This window comes from Chlorocebus sabaeus, chromosome 17 (genome assembly GCF_047675955.1).
Source record: "Chlorocebus sabaeus isolate Y175 chromosome 17, mChlSab1.0.hap1, whole genome shotgun sequence".
NCBI lineage: Eukaryota > Metazoa > Chordata > Mammalia > Primates > Cercopithecidae > Chlorocebus > Chlorocebus sabaeus.
This window is the reverse complement of record NC_132920.1, coordinates 36,215,381-36,232,921: the sequence shown is the minus strand read 5'-3', so window position 1 is coordinate 36,232,921 and position 17,541 is coordinate 36,215,381. Positions and strand designations below refer to the sequence as shown.

Below are 17,541 nucleotides of genomic sequence, written 5' to 3'. Positions count from 1 at the left end.
TTCTTTATCTTAAATAAGTAAATGAAACAAAATTCAGAGTGGAGGTTCAGAAATACACTGGGCTTTGGTATCCTTTCAAGAAATGTACCGGATACATACCAGATGACGGTATTCTTTATTTTGTCAGGAAGGTGAATGAACGGTTCCAACTCACCTACTTATGCCTGCCTCAAGCTACCCAGCAGTCTTCCCAACTAGGCAAAGGGCCCCTTCAGTCATAAATGTTGGGAGGAGAATCCAGGAAGGCATAACTGGAGCTTGGCTCCGTAGCTCATTTTTTCTTTTGTTCAACTGCCTGGCAGCAGATTGAGGGAAAAAGGAAAAAAAACTGGGCTTTCATGGCTTCTCTCATGCCTCTGGCCCAAGAAAATGACCAAGAGCAGGAAATCAAGCAAAAGTAAGCCAGAGTCACATTCCCATGGCGTCTAAGTCCCTGCTTAGAAGCAAGAAAGCACTAGCTCCAAACTCTGTCTCGGGTTATTTAACTTATAATTACAAGGCAATAGGAGGAAAATTTATAACCACATTCCTGTGGATCTGAGGTATCAAGAGTGGAGTTGTTTCTTCTGAGTGGGGTCTAGGGACTGGGTAGAAAGGTCCCTCTGTTGGGAACGAACATTTTACATAGAATATGTGAGTATCTATTCTAAAACAATAAAAAATAACTTATGGGAAGGGGCAATAGTGTGCAGACAATGTACGTTTTATTCTTTTAGTGATTAAGTTAGACTAAATACGTGGTGAAGTTCATGCGCTGAGAACAAACACTAGAAACAGTGAAAAGAGCTCTAGAGCATACGTGAAACTTCTGAGAAAGATGAAAGTCAAAGCTTGAGGACAGAGACACACATTTTGCATTAATCTCTTGGAATGAATTAGAATCTCAAATCTCATTGCTTTACTGGGATACTATTGCCTAATAGAGGCTCCCATGATCTTAAGTGTGTACCCAGATAGAGAACACGCTTGTGCATGCAAGCAGGCACACATGCGTGCACGCACACACACACTCACACTATCTTATACCTCACTCATCCTGGAAGTCAGCACACAAAGGGTATGTGTGCTTACAAACACACCCAGGTCAAAGTACAGATTGGTAGAAGGCAAGTGGCAGAGGCTCCCAACAGGGCAGATAATTACAAAGCATCAACTCACAGACTCTGAGGAGATTTTCTTCAAAAGCTCAGCCCCTGGGGTTCCAACGAGTCTTAAAATGAGCTTCAACTGATCAATATCTAATGGTGGACCATAAAGGAAAATGTTGGGACGAAATAAAAATGAAAAACAAACAATGACAAACAAAACAAAAACAAACAAACAAAACACCCCGAGAACAAAAATGAAACACCCCAAACCTAGCCAACACGGTGAATCCCTCTAGGTCAAGGTTCCCGCAGGATGATCACTTCACGTAGGACATGCTCCTCCTGTACAAAGATTCAAAATGCTACCACACACGTATCCACTTTATATTCATTTTGTGCATCTGTCAACAGCATGTATCAGTAAAGTGAGGCAACGTTAGGTGGTTCTTAGCTGCCAAAGATACCAGGTGAAAACACAAGCGCTTCACTCAGTTTACACTGCCCTCTTCATCTGCCATCACAGTGTCAGTAATCAGTCCAGGAAAGAGCACTGGTAATTAGAGGGCCACAGATAAGGAAAAAAGCAACAGAGCACAGGAGCTAGGGATGTACAAGTCTATTTATGAATATTCTCCTAAACGTGACCTAAAGAGCTTGTGATATGACAGTGGAAGGCCTGTGAGACCCCAAAACCTGACCACTGGAGCACACCCTCTGGGAAGCCTCGCCTCTCACACTGGCTACAGTAGGCAGAGCACGATGAGGGAGAGTCGCCAGCAGAGGGCGCTCTCCCATCGCATGTTCCTTCAGGAGCGCCATGAGAACACAAACACAGGCAGTTTCAACCTTATAAAATGCAAATGAACAATGCTTAACAAATTCCACACATCTCGAAGGCTCTAAATAATAGGCCACAATGCTAACACTTTTATCCTGGTAGCCAACACTTCAATGTATACTCAGAATGTATGTGCATGTGTTAACCAGAAGACAAAAATTTCCATTTGTTCTCATTGCTTTTAGTCTTACCTAAAAAGGAAGTTAAAAAGAGGGGGGAAATGTTATAAAATAGCTTTTAATATTTTATCTGAAAATGTGAATAGTTTATCCACGTTTATACTGACTGACATTGCACGGAGGGAGAAGGGGAGGATGACTGTCTTCTGACCCATCAGGTTTTTCACATGACTAAATCCTCTTGGCCTCAGGTCTCAGCTTCAACTTCACCTCCTCAGGGAGGCCTCCCCTCAACACTCTATATACATAATACCCCACCCCCCCACGCCCCCAATTCCTTCTCAGCATCATGCTTGATAACATCATAGTGCTTATCACAGCCTAGAATTACTCTGTTTGCTTACTGTCTGCCCCCTGTACTGGTCTACAGCTCTGTGAGGACAGGGGCCACTCTGCCTCTTCACCATTTATCCTCAGCCTAACATCTGGTACATGATGGGTAGTCAAAATATTTGAGGAAAAGGTAGATCAGGATGAAATAAATTTTTGCTTATGGTTATACATATAAAGGCAACATAGCAACACTTAAAAACAGCAGTCTCTATAAGCCACAGGTGCCTACGTTATAGGAATAACTTATGCAGTAATTTGACATCTTGTCTTTTACTTTCTTTTAGATATGAAATCAGCTTAAACAGAAGAAAATTCTAGGCTGGAGTCAGCAAACCCCAATCTCTTCCTGTTTTATACATAAAGTTTTATTAGAACACAGCCATGTCCATTCATTTATGTACAGTCTATAGGTATTTCCAATTACAACAAGCACAGTTACCATACGGTTCCCAAGCCTAAAATATTAACGACCTGGTCCTTTCAAAAAAGGTGTGCCAAACCCCATCCTAAACCCAAACAACTTGTGTTCTTTAGCAAGCAAAACAAACTAGAAACAAGTCCACTCACGTAAGTTATTTCTAAATTAAGAATAACAGGGAATTCTGTCATCTGCAAATGGTAAAAATCAGTGTGTTATAAAGGTTAAGATTTAAATACTGGCTTCTCAGTTCAAGATGTTGACAAGACAAAAATTTTGAAGGATATGTTCATAGGACAGAGCAGGAGTGGGGGTGGGATGGATACTGTCTTGCTCTAAAATAATCAGATTAATTATATCATAATAGAAATCTGTAAAAAAAAAATTCTTGCTGCTCTAAAATGACTCAATTTACAAAAATTTAGTTCCCTCACATTAACACTCTTCAGGAATATATTTAACTGGGTAGCCACCACAAGATAAAGTAAATCATATATGGGAAAAATCTCAACGACTTCATATCTCAAACAGGTGGCTTTACAATATATGCATCAAAAGTAATCTCTAAAATGAAGCTTTTGATATTGGTATTCTTTTTTTTTTTTTTAATTTATTTATTATTATTATACTTTAAGTTGTAGGGTACATGTGCACAACGTGCAGGTTTGTTACATATGTATACTTGTGCCATGTTGGTGTGCTGCACCCATCAACTCGTCATTTACATCATGTATAACTCCCAATGCAATCCCTCCCCCCTCCCCCCTCCCCATGATAGGCCCCGGTGTGTGATGTTCCCCTTCCCGAGTCCAAGTGATCTCATTGTTCAGTTCCCACCTATGAGTGAGAACATGCGGTGTTTCGTTTTCTGTTCTTGTGATAGTTTGCTAAGGATGATGGTTTCCAGCTGCATCCATGTCCCTACAAAGGACACAAACTCATCCTTTTTTATGGCTGCATAGTATTCCATGGTGTATATGTGCCACATTTTCTTAATCCAATCTGTCACTGATGGACATTTGGGTTGATTCCAAGTCTTTGCTATTGTGAATAGTGCTGCAATAAACATACGTGTGCATGTGTCTTTATAGCAGCATAATTTATAATCCTTTGGGTATATACCCAGTAATGGGATGGCTGGGTCATATGGTACATCTAGTTCTAGATCCTTGAGGAATCGCCATACTGTTTTCCATAATGGTTGAACTAGTTTACAATCCCACCAACAGTGTAAAAGTGTTCCTATTTCTCCACATCCTCTCCAGCACCTGTTGTTTCCTGACTTTTTAATGATCACCATTCTAACTGGTGTGAGATGGTATCTCATTGTGGTTTTGATTTGCATTTCTCTGATGGCCAGTGATGATGAGCATTTTTTCATGTGTCTGTTGGCTGTATGAATGTCTTCCTTTGAGAAATGTCTGTTCATATCCTTTGCCCACTTTTTGATGGGGTTGTTTGTTTTTTTCTTGTAAATTTGTTTGAGTTCTTTGTAGGTTCTGGATATTAGCCCTTTGTCAGATGAGTAGATTGCAAAAATTTTCTCCCATTCTGTAGGTTGCCTGTTCACTCTGATGGTAGTTTCTTTTGCTGTGCAGAAACTCTTTAGTTTAATGAGATCCCATTTGTCAATTTTGGCTTTTGCTGCCGTTGCTTTTGGTGTTTTAGACATGAAGTCTTTGCCCATGCCTATGTCCTGAATGGTACTACCTAGGTTTTCTTCTAGGATTTTTATGGTATTAGGTCTAACATTTAAGTCTCTAATCCATCTTGAATTAATTTTCGTATAAGGAGTAAGGAAAGGATCCAGTTTCAGCTTTCTACTTATGGCTAGCCAATTTTCCCAGCACCATTTATTAAATAGGGAATCCTTTCCCCATTTCTTGTTTCTCTCAGGTTTGTCAAAGATCAGATGGCTGTAGATGTGTGGTATGATTTCTGAGGACTCTGTTCTGTTCCATTGGTCTATATCTCTGTTTTGGTACCAGTACCATGCTGTTTTGGTTACTGTAGCCTTGTAGTATAGTTTGAAGTCAGGTAGCGTGATGCCTCCAGCTTTGTTCTTTTGACTTAGGATTGTCTTGGAGATGTGGGCTCTTTTTTGGTTCCATATGAACTTTAAAGCAGTTTTTTTCCAATTCTGTGAAGAAGCTCATTGGTAGCTTGATGGGGATGGCATTGAATCTATAAATTACCTTGGGCAGTATGGCCATTTTCACGATATTGATTCTTCCTATCCATGAGCATGGTATGTTCTTCCATTTGTTTGTGTCCTCTTTGATTTCACTGAGCAGTGGTTTGTAGTTCTCCTTGAAGAGGTCCTTTACATCCCTTGTAAGTTGGATTCCTAGGTATTTTATTCTCTTTGAAGCAATTGTGAATGGAAGTTCATTCCTGATTTGGCTCTCTGTTTGTCTGTTACTGGTGTATAAGAATGCTTGTGATTTTTGCACATTAATTTTGTATCCTGAGACTTTGCTGAAGTTGCTTATCAGCTTAAGGAGATTTTGGGCTGAGACAATGGGGTTTTCTAAATATACAATCATGTCGTCTGCAAACAGGGACAATTTGACTTCTTCTTTTCCTAACTGAATCCCCTTGATTTCTTTCTCTTGCCTGATTGCCCTAGCCAGAACTTCCAACACTATGTTGAATAGGAGTGGTGAGAGAGGGCATCCCTGTCTTGTGCCAGTTTTCAAAGGGAATTTTTCCAGTTTTTGCCCATTCAGTATGATATTGGCTGTGGGTTTGTCATAAATAGCTCTTATTATTTTGAGGTACGTTCCATCAATACCGAATTTATTGAGCGTTTTTAGCATGAATGGCTGTTGAATTTTGTCAAAAGCTTTTTCTGCATCTATTGAGATAATGATGTGGTTCTTGTCTTTGGTTCTGTTTATATGCTGGATTATGTTTATTGATTTGCGAATGTTGAACCAGCCTTGCATCCCAGGGATGAAGCCCACTTGATCATGGTGGATAAGCTTTTTGATGTGTTGCTGAATCCGGTTTGCCAGTATTTTATTGAGGATTTTTGCATCGATGTTCATCAGGGATATTGGTCTAAAATTCTCTTTTTTTGTTGTGTCTCTGCCAGGCTTTGGTATCAGGATGATGTTGGCCTCATAAAATGAGTTAGGGAGGATTCCCTCTTTTTCTATTGATTGGAATAGTTTCAGAAGGAATGGTACCAACTCCTCCTTGTACCTCTGGTAGAATTCAGCTGTGAATCCATCTGGTCCTGGACTTTTTTTGGTTGGTAGGCTATTAATTATTGCCTCAATTTCAGAGCCTGCTATTGGTCTATTCAGGGATTCAACTTCTTCCTGGTTTAGTCTTGGAAGAGTGTAAGTGTCCAGGAAATTATCCATTTCTTCTAGATTTTCCAGTTTATTTGCGTAGAGGTGTTTATAGTATTCTCTGATGGTAGTTTGTATTTCTGTGGGGTCGGTGGTGATATCCCCTTTATCATTTTTAATTGCGTCGATTTGATTCTTCTCTCTTTTCTTCTTTATTAGTCTTGCTAGTGGTCTGTCAATTTTGTTGATCTTTTCAAAAAACCAACTCCTGGATTCATTGATTTTTTGGAGGGTTTTTTGTGTCTCTATCTCCTTCAGTTCTGCTCTGATCTTAGTTATTTCTTGCCTTCTGCTAGCTTTCGAATGTGTTTGCTCTTGCTTCTCTAGTTCTTTTAATTGCGATGTTAGAGTGTCAATTTTAGATCTTTCCTGCTTTCTCTTGTGGGCATTTAGTGCTATAAATTTCCCTCTACACACTGCTTTAAATGTGTCCCAGAGATTCTGGTATGTTGTATCTTTGTTCTCATTGGTTTCAAAGAACATCTTTATTTCTGCCTTCATTTCGTTATGTACCCAGTAGTCATTCAGGAGCAGGTTGTTCAGTTTCCATGTAGTTGAGCGGTTTTGATTGAGTTTCTTAGTCCTGAGTTCTAGTTTGATTGCACTGTGGTCTGAGAGACAGTTTGTTATAATTTCTGTTCTTGTACATTTGCTGAGGAGTGCTTTACTTCCAATTACGTGGTCAATTTTGGAGTAAGTACGATGTGGTGCTGAGAAGAATGTATATTCTGTTGATTTGGGGTGGAGAGTTCTATAGATGTCTATTAGGTCTGCTTGCTGCAGAGATGAGTTCAATTCCTGGATATCCTTGTTAACTTTCTGTCTCGTTGATCTGTCTAATGTTGACAGTGGAGTGTTGAAGTCTCCCATTATTATTGTATGGGAGTCTAAGTCTCTTTGTAAGTCTCTAAGGACTTGCTTTATGAATCTGGGTGCTCCTGTATTGGGTGCATATATATTTAGGATAGTTAGCTCTTCCTGTTGAATTGATCCCTTTACCATTATGTAATGGCCTTCTTTGTCTCTTTTGATCTTTGATGGTTTAAAGTCTGTTTTATCAGAGACTAGTATTGCAACCCCCGCTTTTTTGTGTTCTCCATTTGCTTGGTAAATCTTCCTCCATCCCTTTATTTTGAGCCTATGTATGTCTCTGCGTGTGAGATGGGTCTTCTGAATACAGCAGACTGATGGGTCTTGACTCTTTATCCAGTTTGCCAGTCTGTGTCTTTTAATTGGAGCATTTAGTCCATTTACATTTAAGGTTAAGATTGTTATGTGTGAACTTGATCCTGCCATGATGATATTAACTGGTTATTTTGCTCGTTAGTTGATGCAGTTTCTTCCTAGCCTTGATGGTCTCTACATTTTGGCATGTTTTTGCAATGGCTGGTACCGGTTGTTCCTTTCCATGTTTAGTGCTTCCTTCAGGGTCTCTTGTAAGGCAGGCCTAGTGGTGACAAAATCTCTAAGCATTTGCATATCTGTAAAGGATTTTATTTCTCCTTCACTTATGAAACTTAGTTTGGCTGGATATAAAATTCTGGGTTTAAAATTCTTTTCTTTAAGAATGTTGAATATTGGCCCCCACTCTCTTCTGGCTTGCAGAGTTTCTGCCGAGAGATCTGCTGTTAGTCTGATGGGCTTCCCTTTGTGGGTAACCCGACCTTTCTCTCTGGCTGCCCTTAAGATTTTTTCCTTCATTTCAACTTTGGTGAATCTGGCAATTATGTGTCTTGGAGTTGCTCTTCTCGAGGAGTATCTTTGTGGCGTTCTCTGTATTTCCTGGATCTGAATGTTGGCCTGCCCTACTAGGTTGGGGAAGTTCTCCTGGATGATATCCTGAAGAGTGTTTTCCAACTTGGTTCCATTTTCCCCCTCACTTTCAGGCACCCCAATCAGACGTAGATTTGGTCTTTTTACATAATCCCATACTTCTTGCAGGCTTTGTTCATTTCTTTTTCTTCTTTTTTCTTTTGTTTTCTCTTCTCACTTCATTTCATTCATTTGATCCTCAATCGCTGACATTCTTTCTTCCAGTTGATCGAGTCGGTTACTGAAGCTTGTGCATTTGTCACGTATTTCTCGTGTCATGGTTTTCGTCTCTTTCATTTCGTTTATGAGCTTCTCTGCATTAATTACTCTAGCCATCAATTCTTCCACTTTTTTTTCAAGATTTTTAGTTTCTTTGCGCTGGGTACGTAATTCCTCCTTTAGCTCTGAGAAATTTGATGGACTGAAGCCTTCTTCTCTCATCTCGTCGAAGTCATTCTCCGTCCAGCTTTGATCCGTTGCTGGTGATGAGCTGCGCTCCTTTGCCGGGGGAGATGCGCTCTTATTTTTTGAATTACCAGCTTTTCTGCCCTGCTTTTTTCCCATCTTTGTGGTTTTATCTGCCTCTGGTCTTTGATGATGGTGATGTACTGATGGGGTTTTGGTGTAGGTGTCCTTCCTGTTTGATAGTTTTCCTTCTAACAGTCAGGACCCTCAGCTGTAGGTCTGTTGGAGATTGCTTGAGGTCCACTCCAGACCCTGTTTGCCTGGGTATCAGCAGCAGAGGTTGCAGAAGATAGAATATTTCTGAACAGCGAGTGTACCTGTCTGATTCTTGCTTTGGAAGCTTCCTCTCAGGGGTGTACTCCACCCTGTGAGGTGTGGGGTGTCAGACTGCCCCTAGTGGGGGATGTCTCCCAGTTAGGCTACTCAGGGGTCAGGGACCCACTTGAGCAGGGAGTCTGTCCCTTCCCAGATCTCAACCTCCGTGTTGGGAGATCCACTGCTCCCTTCAAAGCTGTCAGAGTCGTTTGCGTCTGCAGAGCTTTCTGTTGTTATTGTTTACTGTGCCCTGTCCCCAGAGGTGGAGTCTACAGAGACAGGCAGGTTTCCTTGAGCTGCTGTGAGCTCCACCCAGTTCGAGCTTCCCAGCAGCTTTGTTTACCTACTTAAGCCTCAGCAATGGCGGGCGCCCCTCCCCCAGCCTCGCTGCTGCCTTGCCGGTAGATCACAGACTGCTGTGCTAGCAATGAGGGAGGCTCCGTGGGTGTGGGACCCTCCCGGCCAGGTGTGGGATATGATCTCCTGGTGTGCCTGTTTGCTTAAAGCGCAGTATTGGGGTGGGAGTTACCCGATTTTCCAGGTGTTGTGTGTCTCAGTTCCCCTGGCTAGGAAAAGGGATTCCCTTCCCCCTTGCGCTTTCCAGGTGAGGCAATGCCTCGCCCTGCTTCAGCTCTCGCTGGTCGGGCTGCAGCAGCTGACCAGCACCGATCGTCTGGCACTCCCCAGTGAGATGAACGCAGTACCTCAGTTGAAAATGCAGAAATCACCGGTCTTCTGTGTCGCTTGCGCTGGGAGTTGGAGACTGGAGCTGTTCCTATTCGGCCATATTGCTCCGCCCTCAATATTGGTATTCTTAAGAGACTTCTGACTACTTACAGTGAGAGTCAATTTTTATACTCTCTCTAAGGAAGACAGGCTCTAAGGAAGACAGGCTCTCTGAGCTACGAATTTCTCAACTACCTGAACTTCACACCAACCTACCTGAAGAATATGCAATTTCCATTAGTCACAGTGGCTCATTACATCAACGAGCTGGGAAACCCTCTCTCTCCCACCTCTGCTGGCATGAAACAATATCAGGCCTGAAGAATCAAGCCCCAGTTCCTCAGCCTCACATTCACAGCCGTCTGTGATTTGGCATCAAGCTTCTTTTCTGACTCTGGCTCAAACTACTATTCTTTAATGCACTCAGTGCTTCAACTCACACCAGATATTCCAGGCATTTCTAAGCTTCCAAGTACTTATTTATGTAACTCATAAACCAGAACACCTCCCCTCCTCCCATCCTTTCAAGCCTTTCCTATTCCTATTTACTCTTTGAAGTCCTATTCAAACAAGAACTCTGCCATGAAGTCTTGGATATATTGAGGTGGAACTAATTCTCTACTTTTTTTTTCAAAAGCTTATCTATTATTCTAGTGTATTTATCACTCCATCTTATTTTATAATCAGGGACAAACAGTTGTTCAAGTAACTCTTGTAACTCTCTTTCCACTGAGTCTGATCATTCTGGTTTTAAGGACAGGTACCATCCTGTCCCCAGCATCTTCCACAGAGCAGCTTGATAAATACTGGTTGACTTGAAAAGATGAGCCATGGCACATCCTTTCAGCACCTCGGTAGGCACTGGTGTCTCCAGCTGTGGCACTGGCACCTGCTGACACTGCTGCCTCCAGTAGTTCTTTCATTCTCTTCCCTTTGTCACCCCTACACCTTGGAGGTGAACTTCTCTCCTGAGGGCTGTAAAGACTAGTTTGAAAAGGGAGAGCCAAGAACCAACTGAATCTTCTCAGAATGGAAACACTGTATTATTTTGGAGGAGTTAATTTCAGAAGGAAAATGGGTCAAGCTTGAAAAAACAACGTTAATTTCAGAAGGAAAATGGGTCAAGCTTGAAAAAACAACGTAGGTGGCTCCTACTGGTAAAACTGGAACTTGGGACTCAGTGAAATGTACAACCAGGAAAGAACAGACTGGTGATGATGCAGCGATCATCCCTGTGCTGCAGAGAACGCTTCACTAAGAGTGTATCATTCTGGTGAAACAGTCCTGACGACCAACGGGTGGCTACTGCATAGAGTTCCCTGCAGGTCTCATAGATTATGGTGAAATCCCAGGAGCAGCTGCTCTTTGGGAGGTTGAAGAAGAAACTGGCTACTAGGGGGACATTGCCGAAAGTTCTCCAGTGGTCTGTATGGACCCAAGTTTGTCAAACTGTACCACACACATTGTGACAGTAATCATTAACGGAGATGATACAGAAAATCTAAGGCCAAAGCCAAAGCCAGGGGATGGAGAATTTGTGGAGGTCATTTCGTTACCCAAGAATGACCTGCTGCAGAGACTCGATGCTCTCATAGCTGAAGAACATCTTACAGTGGATGCCAGAGTCTATTCCTATGCTCTAGTGCTGAAACATGCAAATGTGAAGCCATTTGAAGTGCCCACCCTGAAATCTGAAGGCCAAAGACGACACTGGCCATTTTTGTAAACGAGGCTACCAGGCCTTCTTCACAAAGACTTTGTATTCAACTTAGTTTAATGTAGATTTGAATTAGCTTTTTCGTAAAATAAAAGCAGCACAAAATGCAAAAAAAAAAAAAAAAGAAAAGATGAGCCATATTATGCTTTTCAACTCAGTCCTACCCCACTGCCTTGCCCTCAAAACACAGAATGACCATACTCCATGGAAAAATACACAATGTAAAATAAAAATCTTAGTAGCTAAAAGCATTTGCATGAAGGAAGTTAAAACATGCAAACCTCAGAAGAAATCACCATGGGTTCTTCAAAAGTTGGCAAATCCACTGAAATACAGGCCAGTCTTCCAACAGTACCAGCTACTATAAGGCCACTATGATTTGTCCAAGCAGTTAAGACCAGAAGGAGCTTCACGTAGCCATATTAGCGGAGTAAAGCAAAACTTACCACATCATGACAATCAGTATTTCCACAGTGAGTCATCCTTTGTAACAGGTTTAGCCCTTTTTCTCTTAGGTAGAAAATATTTTTACTATTAGTTTAAAATGTGTTTTAACTGTAATGATCACAACATCAAAATTTAAATCATAAATCTCCTGAATCCTTCTAAAACAAATGAAGAAAAGAACAACTTAAGCCTAAGATTACTCTTTAGATCAAGTCATCTTTAACAGAAGCAACAGTCAGAATGAACAGGTAAAGAAAAAAAAAAAAAAAAAAAAAAAACACTAAGTATAACAGGATATTTCTAGGGAAAGTAAAAGAGGGATATTCTGGTCAGTTCTAAGTGCTCCAGGCAACTCCTAAAAAACCTCCACAGACCAGAAAGTTGAAGATGAATAAAAGGACCAGTTGCACGACCTACCTGCCATGAGCAGCAATTTTCAACGAAATAAATCCACATAGGGGCAAAATGGAGCACTAACCTTTGGAAAGGTAGGAAACCTTCCTAGTGACAGACAGGATAGACGAGAGTAAGACTTAGCCTAGCTCCTTATATTCCAGGTTGTCAAAATAGTCATTTTCACTGTAACACAAAGAAAATGTCTTAAGGTACCCTTGGTTTATGGACAAATCTGAGGATTCTACCTTTTTCTGAGAAAATGTATTCTCAAGTCAGAGAAGAAAGGGCAAATAATCTAATAAAACATTTTTCTTCTTCAGTGTTTATTAGGACACTTGCTTTTAGTATCTAAAGTGAAACTGCTTTTAAAAATGAGAGAACATCCAGGCTGGCCAACATGGCAAAACCCTGTCTCTACTAAAAATACAAAAATTAACAGGGCATGATGACATGCGCCTGTAATCCCAGATACTCGGAAGGCTGAGGCAGGGAGAATCACTTGAACCCAGGAAGTGGAGGTTGCAGGGAGCCAAGATTGTGTCACTGAACTCCAGCCTGGGCAACAGAGCGAGACTCTGTCTCCTAAAAAAAAAAAAAAAAAAAAAAAAAAAAAAAAAAAAAAGAGACAGAGAATATTTGGCAGGGTGCAGTGGCCACACCTGTAATCCCAACACTTTGGCAGGCCAAGGTGGGCAAATCACTTGAGGTCTGGAGTTCTAGACCAGCCTGGCCAACATGATGAAACCCAATCTCTACTAAAAATACGAAAAATTAGCTGGGCGTGGTGGCGTGTGCCTGTAGTCCCAGGTACTTGGGAGGTTGAGGCAGGAGAATTGTTTGAACCCAGGAGGTGGAGGTTACAGTGAGCTGAGATTGTGCCACTGCACTCCAGTTTGGGCGACAGAGCGAGACTCTGTTTCAAAAAACAAACAAACAAACAAAAAAGAATATTTGAAACCAATGACTGAAAGTGATGGGCAGATGTGAGAAAAGGGTCTCCAGAAACTTTAGCTCTACTGCCAGTGTTTTAACCCACAAGCAGGACAGTATGAACAGAGGTGTTCATTATATTATTATTTGTCTACTAGTATGTCTGAAATATTTCAAAACATGTTTGCAAAAGAAATGAAAAAAAATAGAAGCAGCAAATTTAATACACTAAGAAAATTCCTATAGACCAGGGCAGCAACTGATGGCAAGTGGATTTTAACTCAGCTCCATTAACCCATAAGAGCACCATTTCTGTTAAAGAAGGTTTTACACATAAAGGAAATTCACTTGATTATGTAGAAAAGGAAAACAACAGCAAGCCAAGGCTGTGATCTCTGGTAGAAAAACAGTATTTGATGAGTAACAGGGCTATGAAACTTCCTCTCTTCTTTAAGCTGCAGAGTGTTAAGTGCCGATAACAGAATTTTCTAAGTGGCTTATTCATTTCAAGATCTATGGTATTTGAAGTAAGTTAGTACTATACCTGAAGAGACATTCTGTATCCTCCCTCCTTTCTAGTACAAAGTTCTGTCAGCTGTGTCCACTTGAGATCCCTAGTCAACTAGGCTTTTAAGAAAGGGCTTCATTCTTTAAAAAATACTACTACTATTATTAGGCCAGATGGAAGGGGTTCTGCAAAGTCACAAACAAGAATTTCTAATATGATAACACATAATTGGCTTTAAGACAAAAATGAGTATTTTTTATATGTTTTTTAAATAAAATTAAAACTCTGAGATACATGTGCAGCATGTGCAGGTTTGTTACATAGGTAAATATGTGGCATGGTAGTTTGCTCCACCTATCAATCCATCACCTAGGTGTTAAGCCCCACATGCATTAGCTATTTATCCTGATGTGCTCCCTCCACCTGACCCCCACCCCACCCCACCAACAGGCCCCAGTGTGTGTTGTTCTCCTCCATGTGTCCATGTGTTCTCATTGTTCAGCTCCCACTTGTGAGAACATGCAGTGTTTGGCTTTTTGAGGAAAATGGCTTCAAGCTCCATCAGTGTCCCTGCAAAGGGCACAATCTCATTCCTTTTTATGGCTGTATAGTATTCCATGGTGTATATGTACCACATTTTTTTATCCAGTCCATCACTGGATAATGGGCATTTGGGTTGATTCCATGTCTTTACTATTGTGAATACTGCTGCAGTCAACATACACATGCATGTATCTTTGTAACAGAATGATTTATATTCCTTTGGGTATATACCCAGTAATGGGATTGCTGGGTCAAATGTTATTTCTGATTCTAGGTCTTTGAGGATTTCACCACAGTGTCTTCCACAATGGTTGAACTAATTTTCATTCCCACCAACAGTGTAAATGTTCCTATTTCGCCATAGTCTCACCAGCATCTGTTGTTTCTTGACTTTTTAATAATCACCATTCTGACTGGCATGAGATAGTATCTAATTGTGGTTTCCATTTGCATTTCTCTAATGGTCAGTGATGTTGAACTTTTTTTCGTTTGTTGGCTGCATAAATGTCTTCTTTTGAGAAGTGTCTGTTCATGTCCTTTGCCAACTTTTTTTTTTTTTTTGAGACAGTCTTGCTCTGTCGCCCAGGCTGGAACGCAGTGGTGTGATCTCGGCTCACTGCAAGCTCCGCCTCCCAGGTTCATGCCATGCCCCAGCCTCCTGAGTAGCTGGGACTACAGGTGTGCGCCACCATGCCTGGCGAAGTTTTTGCATTTTTAGTAGAGATGGGGTTTCACTGTGTTAGCCAGGATGGTCTCGATCTCCTGACCTCGTAATCCCTGCCTTGGCCTCCCTAGTGCTGGGATTACAGGCAGGAGCCACCATGCCTGGCCCTTTGCCAACTTTTTAATGGAGTTTTTCTCTTGTAAATTTGTTTAAGTTCCTTGTAGATTCTGGATATCAGACTTTTGTTAGATGGATAGATCACAAAAATTGTCTCCCATTCTGTAGGTTGTCTGTTCACTCATGACAGTTTCTTTTGCTGTGCAGAAGACCATTCGTCAGTTTTTGCTTTTGTTGCCATTGCTTTTGATGTTTTCATCATGAAATTTTTGCCTATGCCTATGTCCTTAATGATATTGCCTAGATTTTCTTCTAGGGTTTTTATAGTTTTGGGTTCTACATTTAAGTCTTTAATTAATCTTGAGTTAATTTTTGTATAAGGTGGATGGAAGGGATCCAGTTTCAATCTTCTGCATATGGCTAGCCAGTTCTCCCAGCACCATTTATTAAATAGGGAATCCTTTCCCCATTGCTTGTTTTTGTCAGCTTTGTTGAAGATCAGATGGTTGGAGATGTGCAGTTTTATTTCTGAGATCTCTATTCTGTTCCATTGGTCTGTGTGTCTGTTTTTGTACTAGTACCATGCTGTCTTGGTTACTGTAGCCTTGTTAGTTCAAAGTCGGGTAGTGTAATGCCTCCACATTTGTTCTTTTTGCTTAGGATTGTTTGCGCTACATGGGCTCTTTTTTGGTTCCATATGAATTTTAAAGTTTTTTTCTAATTCTGTGAAGAATGTCAATGGTAGTTTAATGGGAATAGCATTGAATCTATAAATTACTTTGGGCAATATGGCCATTTTCATGACACTGATTATTCCTATCTATGAGCATGGAATGTTGTTCCATTTGTTTGTGTCCTCTCTGATTTCCTTCAGCAGCGGTTTGTAATTCTCCTTGAAGAGGTCCTTCACTTCCCTTGTTATTAATAGCTATAGTCCTGCGTATGTTGTTCTCTTTTAGCAGTTGTGAATAAGAGTTCCTTCATGATTTGGCTCTCTGCTTGTCTATTGTTGGTGTATAGGAATAGTTGTGACTTTTGCACTTTGATTTTGTATCCTGAGACTTTGCTGAAGTTCCTTATCAGCTTAAGAAGCTTTTGGTCTGAGACAACAAGGTTTTCTAGATATAGGATCATGTCACCTGCAAACAGAGTTTGACTTCCTCTCTTCCCATTTGAACACTCTTTCTTTCTTTCTTTTGCCTGATTGCCCTGGCCAGAATTTCCAATACTATGTTGAATAGGAGTGGGGAAAGAGGGCATCCTTGTGCCAGTTTTGAAGGGGAATGCTTCCAGCTTTTGCCTATTCAGTAAGATACTGGCTGTGGGTTTGTCTTAAATGACTTACTATTTTGAGGTATGTTCCATTAATACCTAGTTTATTGAGAGCTTTTAACATGAAGACATGCTGAATTTTATTAAAGGCCTTTTCTGTATCCATTGAGATAATCATGTGGTTTTTGTCTTTAGTTCTGTTTATGTGATGAATTATGGTTATTGATTTGCCTATATTAAAACAGCCTTGCATCCCAGGGATGAAGCCAACTTGATCGTGGTGGATGGATAAGCTTTTGACGTGCTGCTGGATTCAGTTTGCCAGTATTTTACTGAGGATTTTTGCATCAATGTTCATCAGGGATATTGGCCTGAAGTTTTCTTTTTCTGCTGTATCTCTGGCAGGCTTTGGTATTGGGATAACACTGGCCTCATAAAATGAGTCACGGGGAGTCCCTCCTTTTTGTATGTTTGGGATAGTTTCAGAAGAAATGTACCAGCTCTTCTTTGTACCTGTGGTGGAATTTGGCTGTAAATCTGTCTGGTCCTGGGCTTTTCTTCCTTGGTAGGCTATTTATTACTGCCTCAATTTGAGAATTTGTTATTGGTAGATTCAACATTTTCCTGGTTTGGTCTTGGGAGATCATATGTGTCCAGGAATTTATCCATTTCTTCTAGATTTTCTAGTTTATTTGCATAGAGGTGTTTATAGTATTCTCTGATGGTTGTTCATATTTCTGTGGGGTCAGTGGTGATATCCCCTTTATCATCTTTATTGTGTCTATTTGATTCTTCCTTCTTTTCATTATTCTAGCTGGAAGTCTTATTTTATTTTCAAAAAAACAGCTCCTGGAGTCACTGATATTTTTGGAAGGGTTTTTTGTGTCTCCTTCAGTTCCCCTCTGATCTTGGTTATTTCTTATCCTCTGCTAGCTTTGGGTTTGTGTGCTCTTGGTTCTCTAGTTCTTTTAGCTGTGATGTTAGGGTATCAATTTGAGATCTTTTTAGCTTTCTGATGTGTGCATTTAGTGCTATAAACTTCCCTTTTTTAAATTATACTTTAAGTTCTAGGGTACATGTGCACAACATGCAGGTTTGTTACATATGTATACATGTGCCATGTTAGTGTGCTGCACCCATTAACTCATCATTTACATTAGGTGTATCTCCTAATGCTATCCTTTTTTTTTGAGACGGAGTCTCGCTCTGCCACCCAGGCTGGAGTACAGTGGCGCAATCTCAGCTCGCTGCAAGCTCTGCCTCCCGGGTTCAGGCCATTCTCCTGCCTCAGCCTCATGAGCAGCTGGGACTACAAGCGCCTGCCACCACGCTCTGCTAATTTTGTTTTTGTGTTTTTAGTAGAGACGGAGTTTCACCGTGTTAGCCAGGACAGTCTCAATCTCCTGACCTTGTG

At 40.9% G+C, this 17,541-nt stretch overlaps 1 protein-coding gene and 1 pseudogene across 4 annotated transcripts in view; one reads left to right on the top strand and one right to left on the bottom strand.

Moving 5' to 3' along the window:
* MAPK14 (mitogen-activated protein kinase 14) overlaps nt 1-17,541 on the bottom strand; it is an 89,611-nt gene that overhangs the window by 13,859 nt on the left and 58,211 nt on the right. For 3 of the 4 annotated variants that reach the window (XM_007972808.3, XM_007972810.3, XM_007972811.3), the window contains one exon: nt 1,159-1,238. The exons of the other annotated variant lie outside the window; for it this stretch is intronic. In XM_007972808.3, coding sequence (XP_007970999.1) covers nt 1,159-1,238 — 80 coding nt within the window. The remainder of the gene's footprint in view (nt 1-1,158; nt 1,239-17,541) is intronic. 4 annotated transcript variants of the gene reach the window in all.
* Nucleotides 10,364-12,277, top strand: LOC103222326 (ADP-sugar pyrophosphatase-like; annotated as a pseudogene).